The sequence below is a fragment of the Ursus arctos genome, chromosome X (genome assembly GCF_023065955.2).
Source record: "Ursus arctos isolate Adak ecotype North America chromosome X, UrsArc2.0, whole genome shotgun sequence".
NCBI lineage: Eukaryota > Metazoa > Chordata > Mammalia > Carnivora > Ursidae > Ursus > Ursus arctos.
Genome location: NC_079873.1, coordinates 83240379 through 83261106, shown reverse-complemented (window position 1 = coordinate 83261106; position 20728 = coordinate 83240379). Strand labels below are relative to the sequence as shown.

The window sequence follows — 20728 nt, the reverse complement described above, 5'->3', positions numbered from 1 at the left end:
TGTCAGAGAGTTGTAACCTCTAGGACCTGCCTTGTCATAGTTGTAAGGAAAGTAAAGGGTAAACCCGAAGGGCATGTTTTGTTTCCAAAAGATGATTTCTTCTCTGTACTGCAGGAGATGCTCTGTTCCAGAGGAACAAGAACTCATCGATGAAGACCTGTACTTGAGCAAAGCTAAGAAACAGTTGAGTATACCTACAGTTCTAGATGGTACAGTAGAGGGGCCTGACCCTTCCTAACAGGACAGGGGGAGTTTTGAGAAGAGAGATGATTTTTTTTCTTTCTTGGCTTTGAATGATTTCCCTCTCGCTTCTCCGTTTTCCCATTTCTTTTTTCCTTCTCATCATCTCCTGAGTGTCTAACTCGTGATTGTCTTCTGTCTCTCACCTTCTCCCCCCACCTTTTGATGGGGCATTTGACCTCTCTCTTCAGTGGCAGAGTTTAGGAAGGCACCCTCAGTTACTCAGTGAGGCCCACACCATCTCTAATTCGGAAGGAACATCGTAACCTAAATCTACAGTTGGTAATCCATTTCAGATGGAGAAATTTCATGAGGGAACTAAATAGCACTTTTATCTTCTCCTAGAGATCAAGCCGTTGAGAAGAAGAAGCTGCCAGTGGACAATGAGAACCACCAGGTGAGAGACAGTCTGCCCTCTTTCTTTTCTCACACGAAATTTTCCCCAACAGAGGCCATAGGCTGAAGGAAGCAGCAGTCTTGAAAGCTGCATAGAAATAACAAACCATTTCTTCTGGTGGTCTTTTTTTCCATTGGATCTTTTGATTTTGCCTTGATCTGCTGTTACTGATGTTCAGATCACCAAAAGTAGTGGAGCCAAATCTTTTATTTCCCAGATTTGGATTGTGTACTGATTCTGGACAGTGTGAATGTCATGTTCAGTGTCACGGAATATTCAGGGTTGTGTTCCATCCTCATACAGGCTGCTCCTGTTGAGTGTCTGGTTTTTCCTCAGTCTCCTTTCTTCCAGGATTCAGGGGTAATCCCTTCCTCCTTCCTCTTGGGAAGAAGGGGTGGTTCTCTGTGCCCCTCCCCTATCCCTGCTTTCAGGCTGGCTGGCTTTATAAAGACTCTGCTGTTTTGAATTTTCAGGAGCACTGTCTCTCGGACATGGTTGCCCAGCTCCGGACGCTGAAGGGTGCAATAAGGTTGGCCGTCCTCTCAGGGACACTCCTTTCCTGACAGCCACCATAGCACCCACCCATGTATCTTCCCCACCCAACCTTGCCTTTCTGCATGATTTTCCTCTTGACCCTCTTTCCCAGAGATTTCTGCTAGTAGCATGTTAGATCCATCTCTCCCCCACTCGATCAAGGTAGGTCAGACTGGTGAGGATAGAGGCAATTGAACACTAATTCTTCTTCTGACATCCTGCCGAGACCCAGGCATATGAATACACAGGTTTCATACCCTCATGTCTTGGCTTAATCGTCTGATCTAGAGATTGGGAGATTTCCTGGGACCGCCCTGTCCTCATTCAGTTTACCTCCCCTTTATACTCCTCCACCTTCATCATTTCTACTCTCTTCCTAAGCTGGCTCTCCCATGAGATCCTAGATGCATGTCTCCGTGTGTGTGCACTGTGAATTTGCGTTAGTCTCTCGCATGCATGTCTCCAGAACCAGCCGTGACACTTGCTGCAAAGCTTATTTCCTCCACCCCTGCCCGCATCCCAGATCTCAGAGGAGTGAACACCCGCCTTAAACTGGGTCACAGGAGAGACTTAGACGGTGACTAGGGGGCCTGGGTGTGTGTTGTGGGTGGGATGACTCTAGGAGCCAATAAGTGAGTTGGGGAGGTCTGTTGGTGCCCAGCCGACAAGGTCATCACTGATCTGGGTTCAGTGGGCTAGTGTACATTACCGCGCACTGTTTGTTTTGTGTAGGAAACCAGTTTCTTTTTATTTGGCCAAGTGTTTTCTCCTAGCATCAGAAGGATTTGAGTCATCCTTTTGGTATTTTGTTTGAAGTTGGGATTTTTATGAACTGCTTCTTTCTTCGCTAGGTATTTGCTAATCCGCTGAAGATCCCTGCTATTCAAGATATGGATGAATTGAACAATAAGACAATTGGATATGAGGGAATGGACAGTCCTAGCCGGCCTCCGTCTGTTGGAGAAGAAAGCAGGACACCTTCTCTTCAGCTTAAGCCTCTGGATTCCAGTGTTTTTCAGTTTTCCAGGTGGGTGGAAAACATAGGCTGTCTTTAGTAGTAAGCCTCGGGGTCCGTTTTCCTGTAAAGTAAGTTGGGGTGGTTATCGTGTTCATGTTTCTCCTGAGGCCTGGCATGGACCTCAGATGGAGAAACACGATTTGGGGGTAATAGAATTGTGTGTTGCGTGTACTTGCAATTTTTCAGCACTACAAAAGTGCTATGTCAAGTCTGGCTGGCTGGCTGGCTGTCTCTCTTTTGAGGTAATCATCTGACAAGTACTCCTTTATGTATTATGTATTCACATTATGCTGGGAACTGTGTTAAGGGAAATAATGGACGTGAAAATTCTTTGGAAAGCATAATGTGCAATCCAAATGTAAGATAATGTTACATAGACAAGCATTATTTCTTTCCTTAAATTTAGGAATATTGAGGTCCTGTGGGGCCCCATAGGCCTAGCACGTGTTGGCCACATATAAAAGATAACTATTAGGAGTTTGTGCCATTAGGCAAGCCTTCTAGTTCATTGTCTCCTAGAGTCAGTGGTGAGTATGAGTTTAGTTTTGGGCTTCACTTGTCCACCTTCTGGCACCTTGTCGGTATAATTTTGTTAGTCTTTCTAACAGGAAGGAGCGTACCTTTTCTTTTTCTTAAATAACAGGAGTATTTGAAGTGCTGAAAGATATGACTTCCCCTCTACTACCATGAGACTGGAACTCACGACTCCTAATTGTGACTTGCCTTCTCCTCTCTACTATGCTTCTCACTTCTGGCAGGGCCAAACCGTAAGGCAGGTACAGAGTTGCTCTTTAAAAGTAGAAACTTCTGCAGTCATCAGTGATGTGACTATTATATCATGGGCTGTGAACTTTTCATTGACCCTCTTCATTTGGGGTATCTTAATATAGTTTAGGATAGAAACAATGGTATACCTAACGGGAAAAACAGACGACGACTCCTGGCTTTTCCTGGTGGTACTGATTCTTTGCCTTGGGTCTTGCTTCGTAGGTGGGTCTTTTCAGCTTCTCATGTAGACAAACATCTCCACATGTGTCCAAGTCCCCTATTCTGTGATTCTTCCACAGTTAAGCCCTATAGACATTGGAAGAACCCCACGACCCCCCTGAACATGAACAAAAGGTCCCAAGAGGAAAAGTAAGCTATTTTAGGAGCGACACTAATAACACTCCAAAGGAATAAATGAGACTCGGTATGAGATCACCTAGAACAGTGTCTTGGGAGCTAGGAGACACTCAGTAACTGGTGTGAAGTGGGAGTCCTGTGGCAGGAGCTGTTTCGAAGATTGTACTGTGCAGCAGAATATAGTCCAGTCAGTCTCAGGGCCTTGAGTCTAATTTGACTCTGTTCCCATCCACAGTTTTCCAACTTCCATTGTAGGTGGGGAGGGATGCTGTGTGTTTTTGAAGCACATTGTTGCCTCTCTACCCCGGATCTCCTTGAGGTGGCCACGCATCCAAATTGCCATTGGCATTTCAAAGTGTCGTAGCTCTTGAAGGCTATCCTTTCCCTGCTGTGGCCACTCTTTTGCTTTCTCTTCGGTGTTTCTTTTGTTACCCTAGCGTGGTTTCTGGTCCCCTGAAGGAGACTACAGATGCTGATGTGTGTGTGTGTGTGTGTGTGTGTGTGTGTGTGTGTGTGTGTGTGTATGTATTTGATGAGTGCAGTACGGCAGTTCAGCCATTGGGTGGCAGACTTTGTCAGGCTTTAATGGGATTTCTGCAGGAATTATTTACGGAACCGGCCACATCCAGATTTGGGTTTTGGCTATAGAGGACAGGTAAAGTGCGTCATTCATGTGTAATTGTAATTTGAGAATAATATTCTTCCAAGGGAAAGAGATGACGTGCTCATTGATGTTGCTACTGTCATGTTTTATGGAGGGTCAGTAAGCTGAGGATGTCATTCTAAGCTACATGGATAAGGGGATTCAGATTGAGTGCAAAGAGTCTGCCTTTTTATAGGGAGAAATGAAGGTACACAAGAGTTTGGTAAAATATACAGGGTCTTCTTGGTAAAACAATGTTAATGAAATAATAGGTTTAGTCAGGAGTTACAAAGGTCTCCTTTGTTATAATCAAAACCTGAAGCGGATAAGGGTCCTTGGGTCATGTAGTACAGCTTTCCAACTCTAGATAAAATAAAGCCCACACTCCCCAAGAGAGTTTTCTAGAAGTTTAAGCAGGGTAAGTTATATGACCTAGCAGGGGCCCCCAAAGGGTCATTGGAGATAGCTTTGTGAGTTTCACAAACTAGCCAAGGGGATGGGAGGACTCGCAGTGAGGAATACGGTCAGCCAGGATGCAAGCAGGCGTAATCGTGTAGCTTATTTCTGTTAAAGGAAATAGTGTTTTTGTTCGTTCATTCTGCACATATTTGAGTACTTGCTGTATGAAAGGCAATGTTCTAAGGCAGTGATGGAACCAAAACCGAAGGAGCTTATGGCAGTCAAAGTTCTATATGCAAGTGTCCCCAATACGTGCTAGCTTTCACATGTGTAGTTACAAACTAAAGGTCCAGAGCATCCAGTGGCATATGGACAAAGGAGAGAATCAGTATTTAGATGTTTAGAGAGCTCTTGAGTAAACTGTATGTCAAAGGCTAATGATATTTAAAAGGATAACAAAAAGGGACCATCCAAATTACACTGTAATAGTTGAAGGAGAGGAAGACAGACATTCTAATGTGTTTAAAGGAATATTTGAAAACAACAAACACAAGGTAGAAACAGAAGAACAATTTTATAAGTGAGTAAGATAGATTCAGCAGCCAGTATTAACATTTTAATGAGAGAGATTTCCAGAATGGAGAAATGAAGAATGTGATGGACTCTTTCACCAACAAATAACCATTTAACTGGAAAATATTATTAGACGAAACAAAACAAGCATTTGAAGTTCCTGAAAATTGTCCTAGATGCATACAGCAAATAAACATTCATTCAAGAAAATCTATGAAATTTCAGAGACAACCGCAAGAGTCTTCAGCGTTTAGCTTGCTCCCATCCCCCTCCAAGCTGTATTTTACAAAAACTTCTCAGGGAGTTCCAGTCCAGGTGGTTGTGGTCAAGAAGCTGCAGCCTCCCTCTTTCCCTAGCTCCCAGTCTAGAGCTGTGGTTTCACCTGGGTCGGACAGGCCTCTGACATTTCTCGTGTGCCCTAGTTCTGTCTTGCAAAAGCGCTGCTCCAGGCCCACCTGGAGGACTAGGCCTCTCTCCCCCACCCAACCCTCCACTCAGGGTGGAAGCACTCCCCGAAGGACAGAGTGCTGACCGTCCTGGACTCCCATTGCTCCAGCCACAGCTTGCTTACAGGCCAGAGGTTCATGCCTGAAGGAGCAAGCCCAGAAAAACACCCGGCAGCCACATTCATAAAAAAAATTTTCTTTCTTTTATGCCACGTTTGCACGGTGGCACCGAGGTCCTGCTCAGGGCAAGAGGCCTTAAAGATGAAGAACTCCTTCGCTCTACCGGAAGGAGCTGACTTTTACGTGGAACCAGATCGTGGAGAATTCCATTCATAAAAGCATTGTCAAAAATAATGGAAATCTTGGTGCGCAGTAATTAAGAGGGCACTCATAGCTCCATGATACACGTTACAACAAGTGACATGGCTGAGCAGCCAGAAGTTTGGTAACAGAGAGAACCAAGGAAAAAGACGGTTGAAAAAAACTGTCTCCCGGGGGGGCGCCTGGGTGGCTCAGTCGTTAAGCGTCTGCCTTTGGCTCAGGGCGTGATCCCGGCGTTCTGGGATCGAGCCCCGCATCAGACTCCTCCGCTGGGAGCCTGCTTCTTCCTCTCCCACTCCCCCTGCTTGTGTTCCCTCTCTTGCTGGCTGTCTCTATCTCTGTCAAATAAATAAATAAAATCTTTATTAAAAAAAAATCTCTCTCCTGGGATCACAGTCAGCCCTGGGATTAGGAAGGCTGTGCGGAAGCACAAGGCTCCATTTACTGAGGAGCAGTCAGACTGGGATGTGGGGTGGACTTTAAAGCAGTCCTCAAGCCTCACACAGATCAAACAACAAAAGGACAGGGCCCTCACTGGTACTAGGGGCTTAAGCACAGCCTCTGACTAACCACTGGCTGATTAATAAGCTTTTCTGACCCAGGGGCAATTCCTAGGAAACCAGGCTTAAAAATAAATCACACATGTCCTGGTAGACTGGAAGGCTGCGTGTGTGCTCAAAGTTGTGCCCTCTCAGAGGTGATTAGAGAGGGAAAATCCCGGTCGCTACTACCTGGCCGAATGTGGGGCCGAAACAGAGTCCTCGAACTGTGGTAGCAGCCTCCAAGCCACACGTACATCCAATGGGAAAGGGTAAAAATCGAATTGGCTGAGGGGGCTTAAGTACAAAGTAGCCTTTGCTGACCCAGGGGTGACTCCTAGGTTGCCAGGTGTAAGAGAGAAAAACCAAGAAGAAATCTATTTCCTCTACAGTATACAGCCCCTGATAGTCCTGCTCAGATTTCTTCAGCCAAGTCACTAAGTAAACAACCAAGCAAAAGACGACATCAACCACTCAGGGAGACGGGAGCAGTATCCAGAGTTGCTGTACCGCGTCACCTAAAATATGCAACTGTCAGTTCGCCTGGCTGGCTCAGTTGGTGGAGCGTGCAACTCTTGATCTCGCGGCTGTCAGTTCGAGCCCTACGTTGGCTATAGAGATTACTTTAAAATAAAAAAAAAACCTTAAAAAATGAAAATAGCCAGTTGTCGGCTGAAAATTATGAGACATGCAAAGAAACAGGAAAGCGTGACCTGTACATAGGGAAAAAAAGAAGTGGATAATAGAAACTTGCTCTTGAAGAGACCCAGATGTTGGATTAGCAGACAAAGACTTCAAGGCAGCCATTATAAGGAAGGGATAACTGGGTGATGGGCATTAAGGAGGACACTTGATGGAATGAGCACTGGGTGTTATTTGCAACTGATAAATCACTAAATTCTACCTCTGAAACTACAACCAACCAACCAACCAACCAACCAACCAAAACAGTGGAGACTAGTGGGCAGTTGGGTCACAGGTTCAAGGTAGTGGAAGAAGAAAGAGTGTCAAGCAAGAATCTTAAATCCAGTAAAACTATCTTAAGAAAATGAAGGTGAAATAATACATTTTCCAGATAAACAAAAGCAGATGGAATTTGTTTCTAGCTAAACTCCTTTCAAGAAATACTAAAGGGAGTCCTTTAGGCTGAAAGCAAGTGATACCAGATAAAATCAAATGCAAATTCACATGAAAAAACAAGAGTACTGGCAATGGTAACTAATTCATTATAAAAGACAATATAATGGCATTTTTTTCCTGTTTCTATTCGTTTTTTAAAAGATTTTATTTGAGAGAGAAAGAATGGGGGGAGGGGCAGAGGGAGGAGCAGACTTCCTGCTGAGCAGAGAGCCCCGATATGGGGCTCCATCCCAGGACCCCAGGATCGTGACCTGAGCCGAAGGCAGACGCTTAATTGACTGAGACACCCAGGCACCCCTCCTGTTTCTATTCTTAACTAAGTTAATTTAAATAATTTCATAAAACAGTATGTATATATTTGTATATAATTTTACATGTGTTTATAACTTCATTGTTGGGCTCATCCACAGATGTAAAATGTTTGACAGCAACAACACAAAGGAAGTGAGCGGAAGCAAAGCAGTACTGGAGTGAGGAGATAATACTGTAGTACGAAAGGAAGAAAATTTTAAATGGAAAAATAAGATTGATTTAGCAGACTCTATAAGCATTATAAATATGGAATTGCTCTGCTTCTCTGTTTTCTCAAAAGACATAACATTACATAGAGTAATAATTATAGCAGTGTGTTGTTAGATTTGTAAATGTTAAACCAGAAAATAGCCGTATAATATGAAAAGAGGAACAGTAGAAGAAGAAAGGCACAAAGAAGGCATGGCACGTATAGAACACAGCAAGCTAAATAGCAGGTGTAAATGCTGTCATCTCAATAATAACATTAAATATGACTAGTTCAAACTATCCAATCACAAAATACCAGATTGGATTTTTAAAAATATCCAAATATACAGGAGATAGGCTTTAGATTGAGAGATACAAGTAGGTTGAAAAGTGGAAGCAGATACACCATGCAAACAGCAGCCATAAGAGAGCTGGAGTGCTTAGCTAACATCAGACAAAACAGACTTTCAACAAAAAATGTTACTAGATATTACGAGGGACGTTTCATAATGACAGGGTTCATCAGGAAGATGTAATAATTATACCTATATGTGGACCTAACAACAGAACCCCCCAGATATATGAAGGAAAAGCAGACAGACTGGAAGGGAGAAATAGATACCAATAATACTTGAAGACTTCAATGGCCCACCTTCCATTATGGGTAGAAGATCAACAAGGAAACAGAAGAGTTGAAGAATGCCATAAGCCAACTGGACCTGACAGAAATGTATAGAACACTTTATATTCTTCTCAAGGGCATGTGGAATATTCTCCAGGATAGACCATATGTTAGACCAGAAAACAAGCCTCAATAAAGTGAAAGGACTGATAGCATACAAAGGATGTAGTCCAATCCCAATGGACTTAAAGTAGAAGTCAACCACAGAAGGAAATTTGGGAAATTCACAAATATGTGGAAATTAACAAAATAAAAAGCTTTTGCATAGTGAAGGAGACCATCAACAGAAAGACAAAGCAGCCTACTGAAGGGGAGAAGATATTTGCAAATTATATATCTAATAAGGGGTTAATATCCAAAATAAAGAGAGAACTTAACACATCAAAAAAACCCACAAAAAATTTGGTTAAAAAATGGGCAAAGGGCCTGAACAGACATTTCTCAAGAAGACATACGAATGGCCAACAGACAGATGAAAAGATGGTCAACATCACTTATCATCTGGAAAAGGCAAATCAAAACCGCGGTGAGCTGTCACCGCATACGTGCCAGAATGGCCAAAATCAACAACACAAGAAACTGCAGGTGTTGGTGAGAATGTGGAGAAAGGGGAAGTATCTTGCACTGTTGGTGGGAATGCAAACTGGTGCAGCCACTCTGGAAAACAGTAAGGAGCTTCCTTAAAAAATTAAAAATAGAGCTACCCTATGACCCAGTAATTCCACTGCTGGTATTTACCCAAAGAAAACGAAAACACTAATTTGAATAGGTCATATGCAGCCCTAGGTTTATTGTAGCATTATTTACAATAGCCAAGATATGGAAGCAGCCCAGGTGTCCATTGATAGATGAATAGATAAAGAAGATGTGTATACACACACACACACACACACACACACACACACACACACAGAGTGGAATATTACTCTGCCATAAAAAGAATGCGATCTTGCCGTTTGCAACACTAGAGGGTATAATGCTAAGTGAAATAAGTCAGATAAAAAAAAAAGACAAATACCGTGTTATTTCGCTCATGTGAAATTTAAGAAACAAAGAACAAACAAGAGGCAAGGGGGGAAAAAAAGAATCAAATGAAAAAACGGACTCTTAAATACAGAGAACAAACTGGGGGTTGCCGGAGGGGAGCGGGGGGATGGGTGAAATAGATAAAGGGGATTAAGAGTACACTTACCATGATGGGCGCTGAGTACTGTATGGAGTGTTGAATCGCTATATTGTACACCTGAAGCTAATATAACACTGTATGTTAACCATACTTCAAATAAATAGCCACCAAAAAATTTAAGAAAACAGTTAGTAAAATGATTCCATTTATAGTAGCTTCAAAAATAAAAGTCTTTAGGAATAAATTTAACAGAAGTGCAAGTAAGCCTTGTAAACTGAAAATTATAAAATATTGCTGAATGAGATTAAAGAAGACCTGAATAAATGGAAAGACATGTCGTGTTTATGGATCAGAAGATAAAATGTTAAGATGACAATATTCCCCAAATGGAGCTACAGATTCGATGTAGTCCCCTCTCAGAATACCAGCCGGCTCTGCTGCAGGCAGACAATTGAGGAGGATGACAAAAAGAAGAAAGAAAATGAGAAGGTGGGGTGCCTGGGTGGCTCATTTGTTGAAGCGACTGCCTTCGGCCCAGGTCATGATCCTGGGGTCCCAGGATCAAGCCCCGCATCAGGCTCCCTGCTCATGGGGGTGTCTGCCTCTCCCTCTGCAACTTCCCTTCCTTGTGCTCTCTCTCTTGTTCTCTCTCTCAAATAAATAAATAAAATCCTAAAAAAAAAAAAAAAAGAAAATGAGAAGAAACTAGCTATGTAGTTGGAAAAGAATTCCTGGTGTATAAACCCGAAATTAGTCCTTTCTAAATGAGTGAATACAGGTCTGGAATAACAATCAATCCCTAAAGGGAAGAACCAGACCTTTACTTACAGAACTAGTAAGTACTTCTAGAATCACTAAGTAAAATCCACTTCTTTTTCTCTCAATCACGAAACAGTTTCTTTTGAATTTCCTCTTATGTGCAAAGTTTTGTCCCTTCCTTCCCATCCAGCACAGTTAGTTAAGCTCTCTTCTGTCAAGGAGCATGTCCTTCAGTACTTTAGTAGGGAACTTACAAGACACACGCGCGCGCGTGGACACACACACACACACAATACGTAAAGCGCGATACGTATAATAACTGCGTGCTAAGGTGCTATAGGAATTCAGAAGTAGCATTTGAGCCAGTCTTAGACATGTGAGAAGGGCATGCCAGTCAAAAGAAGCAGCGTGAGAAATCATGGGCATTTCTTTCAACTGGTGTTTTTGAAGGGAAGTAATGAGAGAGAAAGCTAGGGCCAAGTGATGTCCCAGCCCTGCCCCTGACTAGCTACATCACCTTGAGAAAGTTAACTTCTCTAGGGCTGAGCATCCTCTTTTACAAGTGCAGATAAACACACCACTTACGTCAGGGTTGTTGGGAAGGCGGAATGAGACCGTACACAGTAAGCACTTACCACACCGTCTGGCACAGAGTAAGTGCTCAATAAACATTTCTTACGTTTTGGGATGGAATGCCAACCTAAGACATTTGAGCTTTTATGTTGTGGAGAGCAATAAATAAAGATTTCAATTAAGGGTGTAACATAATCAGGGCAACACCTTAGGAAGATTGTTAACTTGGCAGCAGGTGGTCTGGAGGTGAGAGAAGGGGCAACTGGGGGCAGCCATTGCAAGAGCTCAGGAGAGGGAACGTGAGCTCGAACCTGAGTATTGATAGTAGTAGAACTATATAAAATTACAGGTTTGACCTTGACAACGGAAGGCCAGTTTTCTGCATCCTGAGACACCAGTGGGACAGGCAGGAAGGAACGCGTGCTGGGCAATGGGAAATTCAGTACTAGAGATCAGGACTGGGAGAATGACCAGAGGGTATAACCAAAAAGGCGTATGAGATTACCAAAGAAAAGAAATAAGGGAGAGAAATAAGGACAGAACCCTTGGAGGTGGGAAAACGAAGAGAAGGCAGATCATTTGACTGTAATTCCCTTTCATAAAACGTTGGTGTTGCTATGTGGTATCACATACCCTTCCTTCATACCTCCAAACTGTCTTCCTACGTACCACAGCTAAACAGACCCTCTGCACTGGCCCTTTACGCATGTTCTAGATGAATGCATTCGTTCTCACATTGCCCCTAAATACTTTTGCTTTCCCCCTAAGGTTGATACAGCAAGACCTATTAAGATGCAGACCATCTTTCTGGGTGAACACTAGTTTCAAAGAACTTTCAGGGTGCTGTGAGAAGCTAAGGTTTGAGATGTCTTACAGATGTTCTCAGAACTTGCAGAGAAAAGTGGGCGGCCTTGAAATACTGTGAGGTGGCTGAGAGATAACATGCCTGACTCTCATTGAAAATTTGAAATTTGGTTTTTACCTTGAGATTTCTGGGTTTTCTGCAGGGAGAACTAAATAGTGATAGGGGTAAAAATGAGTGGGGCAGGGGCAAGATTTTAAATTGCCTGTGGATTTCATGGGCACCAGTCATTTCATTAGTTCCTTCAACACTCAGTGTGTATAGCAGCCAGAAATGGAAGGCGATTTGTGATTACTCTCCTGCACTTTCCTGAAGAAATGAGGGAGTGCCTATTTGCCCTGACACAGGGGAGTTCTTCTGCCCTAAGAGGGAAGTGACTTGAATTGGCTGATTCCACTTTTGACTAGGGCCCTGTGTTTTAATTAACTTTTACAAGTGAATAATGGGCAATAGCCACAATCCAGTTGGCTGGCAAAGGAACTGCATAGTGTTCTGTTGCAATATAAAAAATGTGCCTAAGTCTTTGATACTGGGAGGTTTTTGTGACACTTTAAAATTAACAAGCTGGCTCAGCTTTCCTCCGCATACTCTACTAGGCTTTTTATGACCTTTTTTTCCATTCTCGTGTTAGGGGATTTTGCATATGTGTGTGTGTGTGTGTGTGTGTGTGTGTGTGTGTGTGTGTTTTGCTGCCTTTCCTTGCATTTTGGAGTGTGTGTGTGTGTGTGTGTGTGTGTGTTTTGCTGCCTTTCCTTGCATTTTGGAAACTTCCAAGTCAGGCTGGTTTCAATCCTATTTTCAGAATTCTTGCCAAGAACAACTGGGTCTTGTTATATCCAGACACTGACTCTCATATCTTTTGATTTCATCTCTCCATTCAGACTGGTTGCTGTCTCAGCAAGGTGCATGAGTGAAGGGTTTGGAGTTTGGGGTAGAGTTGTATTTTCCTGACCCGTGGATCTATGGATAAAATGATCTGTGGATAACAGCTAGAGTCAGTTTTAACGTGGGAAGTTTGGAGAGCGGCTCCATAGGATAAGAACATACCTAGCTTGTATTTTGACAGCTTAACATTTAATTCCCTCTTCTTCTTGCAGTAAATACAAATGGATCCTGGGAGAGGAGCCGGTGGAGAAACGAAGAAGGCTCCAGAATGAGATGACAACACCTCCTCTAGACTATTCCATGCCTGGCCCTTACAGAAGGGTTGAGGCAGCTGTCGCCTACCCAGAAGGGGAGAACAGCCACGATAAATCCAGTTCTGAGAGAAGCACACCACCGTACCTTTCTCCAGAATACCCAGACGCAAGCAAGAATACCAGTCAGAGTAGGGAGGTGTCAGTCCTGTATTCAGGGGCCCAAGACCAACACCAGGGGTCCCTGCTCCCTGAAGAATTAGAAGACCAGATGCCAAGATTGGTAGCAGAAGAATCGAACAGAGGCAGCACAAACGTAAACAAGGAGGAAGTAAACAAGGGACCTTTTGTAGCTGTTGTCGGTGTTGCGAAAGGCGTTAGAGATTCAGGGGCTCCCATTCAGCTGATCCCTTTTAACAGAGAGGAGCTGGCCGAGAGGAGGAAAATGGTGGAATCCTGGAGCCCGATGCCTTATCCCTCCATGGCCTCTGCTCCCAGCCCGGCCGCGGCCGCTGGGGAGAAGGGCCGAGGTTATGAGGAGAGCGGAGGTCGCAGTTCGCCAAAGACGAAGAACCAAAGAGAGCTGGAAGAACTGAAAAGAACCACAGAAAAACTGGAACGTGTTTTGGCTGAGCGGAACTTGTTCCAGCAAAAGGTTAGGGCAACACCTTCCCACTAGGAGTAAGAGATCCTTTTTAACCACGAGACCAGAGAGTCGCGGCTCTCGACGATTTCCTGTTCTGAGGCCTTTACACAACAGAAGCCATGGACTCATTCTGTGCGGTGTCTCAGATTGAATGAACCCGAGTGGGCTTCCCGCCCCGATCTGGGGCTCGAGAAGGCCCCTAAGTGGAACATGTATGGAGGAACCGCAGAGTGAATGTATTAGGGACACGCTTTGGCGCGCTCCTAGCATGTGGGGGTCACTGAATTTCTGTTTCTTGGACTGCAGGTGGAGGAGCTGGAACAGGAGAGGAATCACTGGCATTCTGAATTCAAGAAAGTCCAGAGCGAATTGGTGACCTACACCACCCAGGAGACGGAAGGCTTGTATTGGAGCAAGAAACACATGGGCTATCGCCAAGCCGAATTCCAGATTCTGAAAGCTGAGCTGGAGAGAACCAAGGAAGAAAAGCAGGAGCTCAAAGAGAAACTGAAGGAGACAGAGACGCACCTGGAAGTGCTGCAGAAGGCTCAGGTCTCCTACCGGACCCCAGAGGGAGATGACCTAGAAAGGTTAATTACTAGGGTTTAGTTATCAGCTTGTGAGTGCTAATGGGAAGCATCCCTTAGGACCCCCAGTTACTGGCCGTAGCTAAGGGAGGAAGCCTTAATTAATTTGTAGGCCACCAAGGAGCGAGGACTTGCTTAGAGAGCTGCAGTCAGTCTCCCTGTGCTCGGTGGCACCGTGCTTGCTTCTTTCTGTCTAGCTAATGGACACACCAGTGTTGAGAGATGTAGGCCCGTTTTTAAGGAGCTTCGTTTTGTTCTGTTGGCTAATGACTTCGTGTCATCTCTTCTGCCCCCTCACTCCATCATACAGGGCTTTGGCAAAGCTTACGCGGCTACGTATCCACGTCAGCTATCTCCTTACTTCTGTCCTCCCTCACTTGGAGCTTCGTGAGATCGGGTTTGACTCAGAGCAAGTGGATGGGATCCTGTATACGGTGCTGGAGGCAAATCACATACTGGATTGAGCACCGGACTATATACTCTATATACCCTTCCGTACCCTGCCCTACTCTTCTCTTCTCTTCTCTTCTCTTCTCTTCTCTTCTCTTCTCTTCTCTTCTCTTCTCTTCTTCTCTCCCCCTTCTTCTTACTCCCTCCCTCTCCCCCCTCCTTCCCCCTCTCCCCTTCTCTCCTCCCTCTCCTCCTTCTGTCTCTCTCTCTCTCTCTCTCTCTCTCACCTTCATGCCTTATATAGAGAATCTTTGAGTAAATCCTGGCTCTCACTCAGTCTGCTTCTTACTCAGTTTTGGTGTGGAGAAGGAGGCTAGTTAACAGGCTTTCAGGAGTTCCAGGAACAGAAAAGCAATAGTCACCAAGCCAGGTGACCTGAAAGCTTTAATTTCCATGATGTAGTCACTTGGCCTGTTTTATATCCTTTCTGAAATGGTTTGTATTCATTTAGGTTAAATCAGTTGGCAAGTACTGGGTCCAATGTAGTGGGTGTTGGGGATAAATTAAGGAGTCTAATTCATGGTTGCAGCCTTCGAGGATCTAACAACCTAGTTTGGGAAGCGCAGGATACACACACCAAGTTAACGAACTGGTACAAGTGAGTGGTACAAACATGATAGACAAGTTCTGGGGGAGGAAGTTGAAGGAAGGCATCACATCAGAAATGGGACCTAAATTAACATTTGTTTAAAGAACGAGCAGGACCACACTGTCAACAATGGCAACAATGGTGGTTCCTTAGGGGATAGGACTATGGTTGATATTTTTTTCTTCTCGCTATCTTCCTGCCTTTTTCAAATTTTCTATAATAAATCCGTTATTCTTCTTACATTGGAAAAAATAAATTGTTTTAAAAAAGAATGAGTAGGTTTGAATTTAGATATCAGATGAGAGACTCTGTTGAACATATAAGGTAATTTTATATTTACAGTTCATGTTATATTTAGCATCACCTCTGGAAGAATAGCTTGAACAAAAGCATGGAAAAAGCTGGAATGTGAAAAAGATGTTTGGTAGAAGTGATGGGTTAATGTAAACAGAACTAAGGTTAAATCATGACCCGTCTGCTCACCCTCACGTGGTATTTGCACATCAGGAAGGAATTCTTGAAAAAAAGAAATCTGCAGGGCTCAACTTCAAAAAATATGTGCCACCAAACTGGGATTTCAGGAAGTGGGGGAGCTCGTTGAGAGCAGGGAGATCGATATATCGATTTGATATCCCTCGGAATTTACCACCTACCTACTCCTCAGGCTAGTGCTGAGTAAGGGGTTGGTCTCATATTATCAGAAATAGTAACACCTATACTTTTGTAAAAGTTGACATTTTGTTGATCCATTGCTTTATTGTATTTATATAGCACCTACTCTCCAAAGAGTTCAAGGTACTCTTCACAAGACACTGAACAATGAACACATAAAAATACGCCAGCAGTGACAAAGAATACAGGAGAAAAAATCACAGGGAATGGGGGAGGGATCAAGCAATCGCAATAGGATTAGGTAGTGCAGAGGAATGTTCTGGATGTTGTTCTGTTTTCCCCTGCAGAGGTACTTGGGAAGACTCTCCCAAGCTTAGTTTACCTCCTTGGAGAGGAGGCGGGGTGCAGGTGCTCCCTTGAGGCTGGGAGGACTGGGGGAGGCCTGAGCCAGGTTCAGCATCAGAGTGTGTGCTGACAGTTACCCCGGCCCCCCGGCCCTCACCGCACCGCGCCTCTAGCCTTCAGCCTGGTTAGTTTGTATGCCGGACATTTGGACTATGATAGTGAAGATCCCCACTGTCTAAGTAAATATAAATATTACTGAGAAGCGGGGTGGGGGGAGCGTGTTTTCAGCTATCCTCTCAATGATACTTATTCTTCGGAGGCGGGGCCGTGAAAAGCTGGGACTTGGCACAGATGCGGACAGTATGGATGGAAGGTGGTGTCGGAAAAAAATTTGGAGCATTGAAGGTTCAGCCTGTGGGGGAGAGAGTGAGCATGTGTTGAGTGTGTGTGTGTGCGCATGCTCATGTTGGGTGAGTGAGGGGCAAAGTAGGAAAGAATAGGGGCAATTGGGCTTTAAGAAGAAAAAGGTCAGAAAAGAAAAAAGTTGGAAAACTGTAACTCCTCTTTGCTAGTGCTTACTCTCCGCCCATTCCTTAGGCCCAACCGCATAGTGCTGCTTCCAGCAACAGTTAGGTGTGTGAGTCCCTCTCCTGCGAAGCCAGAGCGACCTCTTTGTTACCTATTTGCAGTGAAACCACACCTGTTTGAGGCCCCTTTAGCCAATGTTAAAAGCCACGGTGGAGAGATTCAAAAGTGTCCCCCAGCCTCACCAGAGCTTATGTAGTGTGGAGGCAAAAGACACCGGGAAGAAAAAAGTGGGTGCTTCCTCCTGGCTGTCCTGTTAACAGAATCGTAACTGTCCTTTCAAATGTCCCTCCTATTTACCCTTGAGCTTTTCATTTCCGCAGTCAACATTTAGGCCCTTATTCTCTCATGCCTGGAAAATTGAAATCGGCTCTTAACAGGCCCCCCCTCCCTCCCTTTCTCACTCCTTCCATCCACTCTAGTCACTGTCACAAAATTGCTTTGAATGGCCTCCTCAGGTTACGGCTCTGCTCAAAGATGCCCTAGTGCTCCCAATTGTCGAGCCAGCGCAGTACAGAGCCCCCCACCCCACCCCCGACCCCGCCATGGCTGTCCCTGTGCCCTCCAGTCTCCTAACATTCCAAACACAGTCCTCATTCCATTCACGCTGAACTGTGTCTCGGGTTCCGAACCTGCCTGGAGATTTTCTCCTCCACCTTTGCTATTCCGTTCCCTTTACCTGGAACGTTCTCCCTCATCATCTTTCCTTTGGCTCAAATGTCAACCTTTTCTTCCCCCCAAACTCCCCCAATTAACCCAGTCAGGCATAATGTTTTCTTTGAACATGTAAGTTTTGTGTCCCAAGGCTTTTTATCACAAACTTCCTTGTCCTGTCTTCCTATTAGAAAGCTCTAGATTCAAATATATGGCTGCCTACTTGGCATTTACATTTACATGTCTCACAGGCATTTCAAATAAAATGTGTTAAAAATAAACAGTGACACACACACCCTGGGACTGTTCCTTCCCCCAGTTTTCCTCATTTTAGAAAATGGCACCTCCACCCACCCAGTCACACAAGCTCAAAACCTGGAAGTCATCCTTAATTTTCCTCTTGTAGGCCCCCACATCCAGGCTGTCAGAAAGTCTGTCTGTCAGTTCTAGCGCCGAAGTGTATCTTGACCTCACTGACTTTTACCACAGCCACCTTATTCTAAACAACCATCAGCTCCCATAAGATGTTTTTGTGGCTCCTAACTTGTGTCCTTGCTTCCACTCTTGTTTCCACAACTGTCTTATCACACGACAGCCAGGTTAAAAAAAAAAAATACAAATCAGATTACATAACTCCCCGCTTAAAGCCCTTCAGTGAATTCTCATTGCACTTGGAAGAAAATCTATCCTCCCTACTTCATCTGCTTTGTGTCTTATGATTTTTCATCGTATTTCACTTTCCCCCTCACTCACTGTGGTCTTCCCTTGGAAATACGTCAGGCTCTCACTTCCCTCCAGAGCCTTTACCCATACCGTTCCCTCTTCTAGAATGCTCACGCCTCCAGTTTGGGCACGGCTGCCTCGTCCTCATCCTTCAGGTCTCGGTGTAAGTGTCAACTTTCTCAGACAGGCCTTCGTGCAGCCTTTTTTCTCTCTCTCTCCCCTATTCTGTCATTTCCTGTTTTCAATTCCTGACCCTTCTCACAACTGGCTGTTACATATTCGGCTGTTGACTTGCACTCGTTCAGCAAATGCTCACTGGCTACCTACTATGTGTTGCATGATAGTGGGGAACACAACCCGCATGATGCCAGTCTGCCTCTTTCCCTAGTAAGTTCCACGAGGGGAAGGGCCACACCCATTTTAGCCAATCCCTTTATCCCACAGCTTATCGTAGTACCTGGTAGATAGTAGGTAATCGATCAATAATTCTTACCGAGTGAGTTAATGAGGGGAGCGTGTCAGTATTTCCATCTCCCTCAAGAGCCCACAGCAGTGCCTCCTCTGTGGAGGGACTGGCTTAGTGAGCATGAGTGAGGCAGACCGCAGTGCTGGGCATTAAAGTCTGCGAATGCAAAACAGACCCTGAGTGCTTTGGGTCTGGGGGGGAGGGGGGGCAGGGCAGGCAGTGTGAGCTGGAGTGACCTAGCGTTTCTCTTTAGCTGAGTTTTCACTTGAATTAATTGGAAAGTCTACCAAAGGAAAAAAAAAGAAATATAGGTGTTCTCTCCCACAGACTCCGAATGTTATCAAAAGCATGCAATTTTAAAATACTGAGATTACACAATACAATCAGGAGAAGCCTATAGAGACCAGATCTTGAGAGCGAGAACTAAAAGGAGGGGGAAAAAGCCATTTCTGAGGGGTCTTCTATTCCCTTTTGCCAAGAGCAGTGATAGCGTCAATCAGGAGAAGAAACGGGCACCTGGGTGGTGCAGTCAGTTGAGCGTCTGATTCTTGGTTTCGGCTCAGGTCATGATCTCGGGGTCTTGGGATCAAGCCCCGAATCGGGCTCCACGCTTGGCGTGGAGTGTGCTTGAGATTATCTCTCCCTCTCCCTCTGCCCCTCCTGCTCGTGCTCTCTCACTTGCTCTCTCTCTCTCTCAAATAAATAAACCTTTAACTATTAGTTTAAAAATTTTAAAAACAAAAGAAACAGGAGCTATTCATAAACAGAGTACACAGAACATGCCTCAAGAAAATAAGTTCCTGGCACATGTTAGAGGGTCAGTACATGCTTGTGGGATGAACAAATGGGCTCCTAGCAGAAGACCAAGTCAGAGACTTGGTGGTCCCAGGGGGGCAGAAAGATATGGTGGTCCACATCCAGTGATTGCAGATGATCTGGGGCAATAATTTAGAAGCAGAGGCTTAATTGGCAAGCTCCTGACTCCCAAAGGGCAATCGCCAGATAGAACATGTTTCAGAGTTCTGTACTATGAATTAAAAGCTCTTTCTGTAGTAGGGCGTTAGGAGTGAAGCATCGGGATATGCTCAGGATAGCCAGGGGTGAGCTCAGGCCAAGTCAAGGGTAATTTCCCCAAAAGAACACCTTGTTCTTGGTGACAAGGACATCCTTAACTTATGACTTCTCTTAGGCAGAGAGGAAATTCAGGGACCCTACTTTCTGATTTCAAAGTCAGGACACATGGTTGAGTAATAAACTGGAGATTTGGAAAGAACTAAGGTAGATTGTCTTGGGTAGACTGAAACCTTAGTCACTGAGACGTATGAAGCGTTCATTTTCTGCAGAAGGAACATGTTTTGTTACTTGCCTCCATCCCCAAGTCCAAAGTTTTGATGTCAATCATCAGAAACACCAACCCCCTTTTAGATGAGATTAGTCCAGATGTTTTGGGTGCCTTCTACTCCCCAAACACATTTCATACATCTGACCATTGAGTCCTCAGGGCAGGCAAGATGACTTTAGGCAGAGGTTCGGGAAAGTGTTCCCCAAAGTCCTGATTTTCCAGAAGGCTATGGAAACCTGTAAGGATCGGAAAGGTGGTGAAGTGTGGGGAGGGTTTTCCAGGTTGTAGGGAAGAGTATAAGTAAAATCACAAGACTATGTGGGGGGACGGGTTGTGAATACAGGAACACCCAGTGCATTTGAGGAATATTGAATTATTTAATTTGAAGCATAAGGAACAGAACGAACCAAGGGCTGGGGAATACCAGCAAGGGGTGGGGGGCTATGCTAAATCTGCTTACCAATGGAGCCCTTGTAAGCTACGAAATAGGAAAGTGGTTGTTGTATCTCCCCAATTGTCCCAGCGTTGGGGGCATTAACCTCAGTCTGCAGTTCCCTTGGACTAAGATTTTCTCCAGAAGTAGGACCTGATCGATCATGGTTCTGTTCCACCTCAGATTTTCACAGATCTGGATGAAGGGCAAAGAGCCATCACCCCCCCGCCCTTTCTTCTCCAATTTCTTGAGTCTGCTTTTCCTCTGGCCTCTGTTAATGGA

The 20728-nt window shown here is 44.6% G+C and overlaps 1 protein-coding gene across 3 annotated transcripts in view; it reads left to right on the top strand.

Annotated features, from left to right (window-relative positions):
• MORC4 (MORC family CW-type zinc finger 4) overlaps positions 1–19418 on the top strand; it is a 55361-nt gene extending 35943 nt beyond the window's left edge. For 2 of the 3 annotated variants that reach the window (XM_026478793.4, XM_057313495.1), the window contains 6 exons: positions 115–183; positions 586–637; positions 2023–2198; positions 12976–13669; positions 13967–14250; positions 14558–19418. In XM_026478793.4, the coding sequence (XP_026334578.1) occupies positions 115–183; positions 586–637; positions 2023–2198; positions 12976–13669; positions 13967–14250; positions 14558–14711 (1429 nt within the window). In that variant the 3' untranslated portion in view covers positions 14712–19418. The remainder of the gene's footprint in view (positions 1–114; positions 184–585; positions 638–2022; positions 2199–12975; positions 13670–13966; positions 14251–14557) is intronic. The other variant, XM_057313500.1, reaches the window with a different exon arrangement.
• Positions 19419–20728: the final 1310 nt, after the last annotated feature.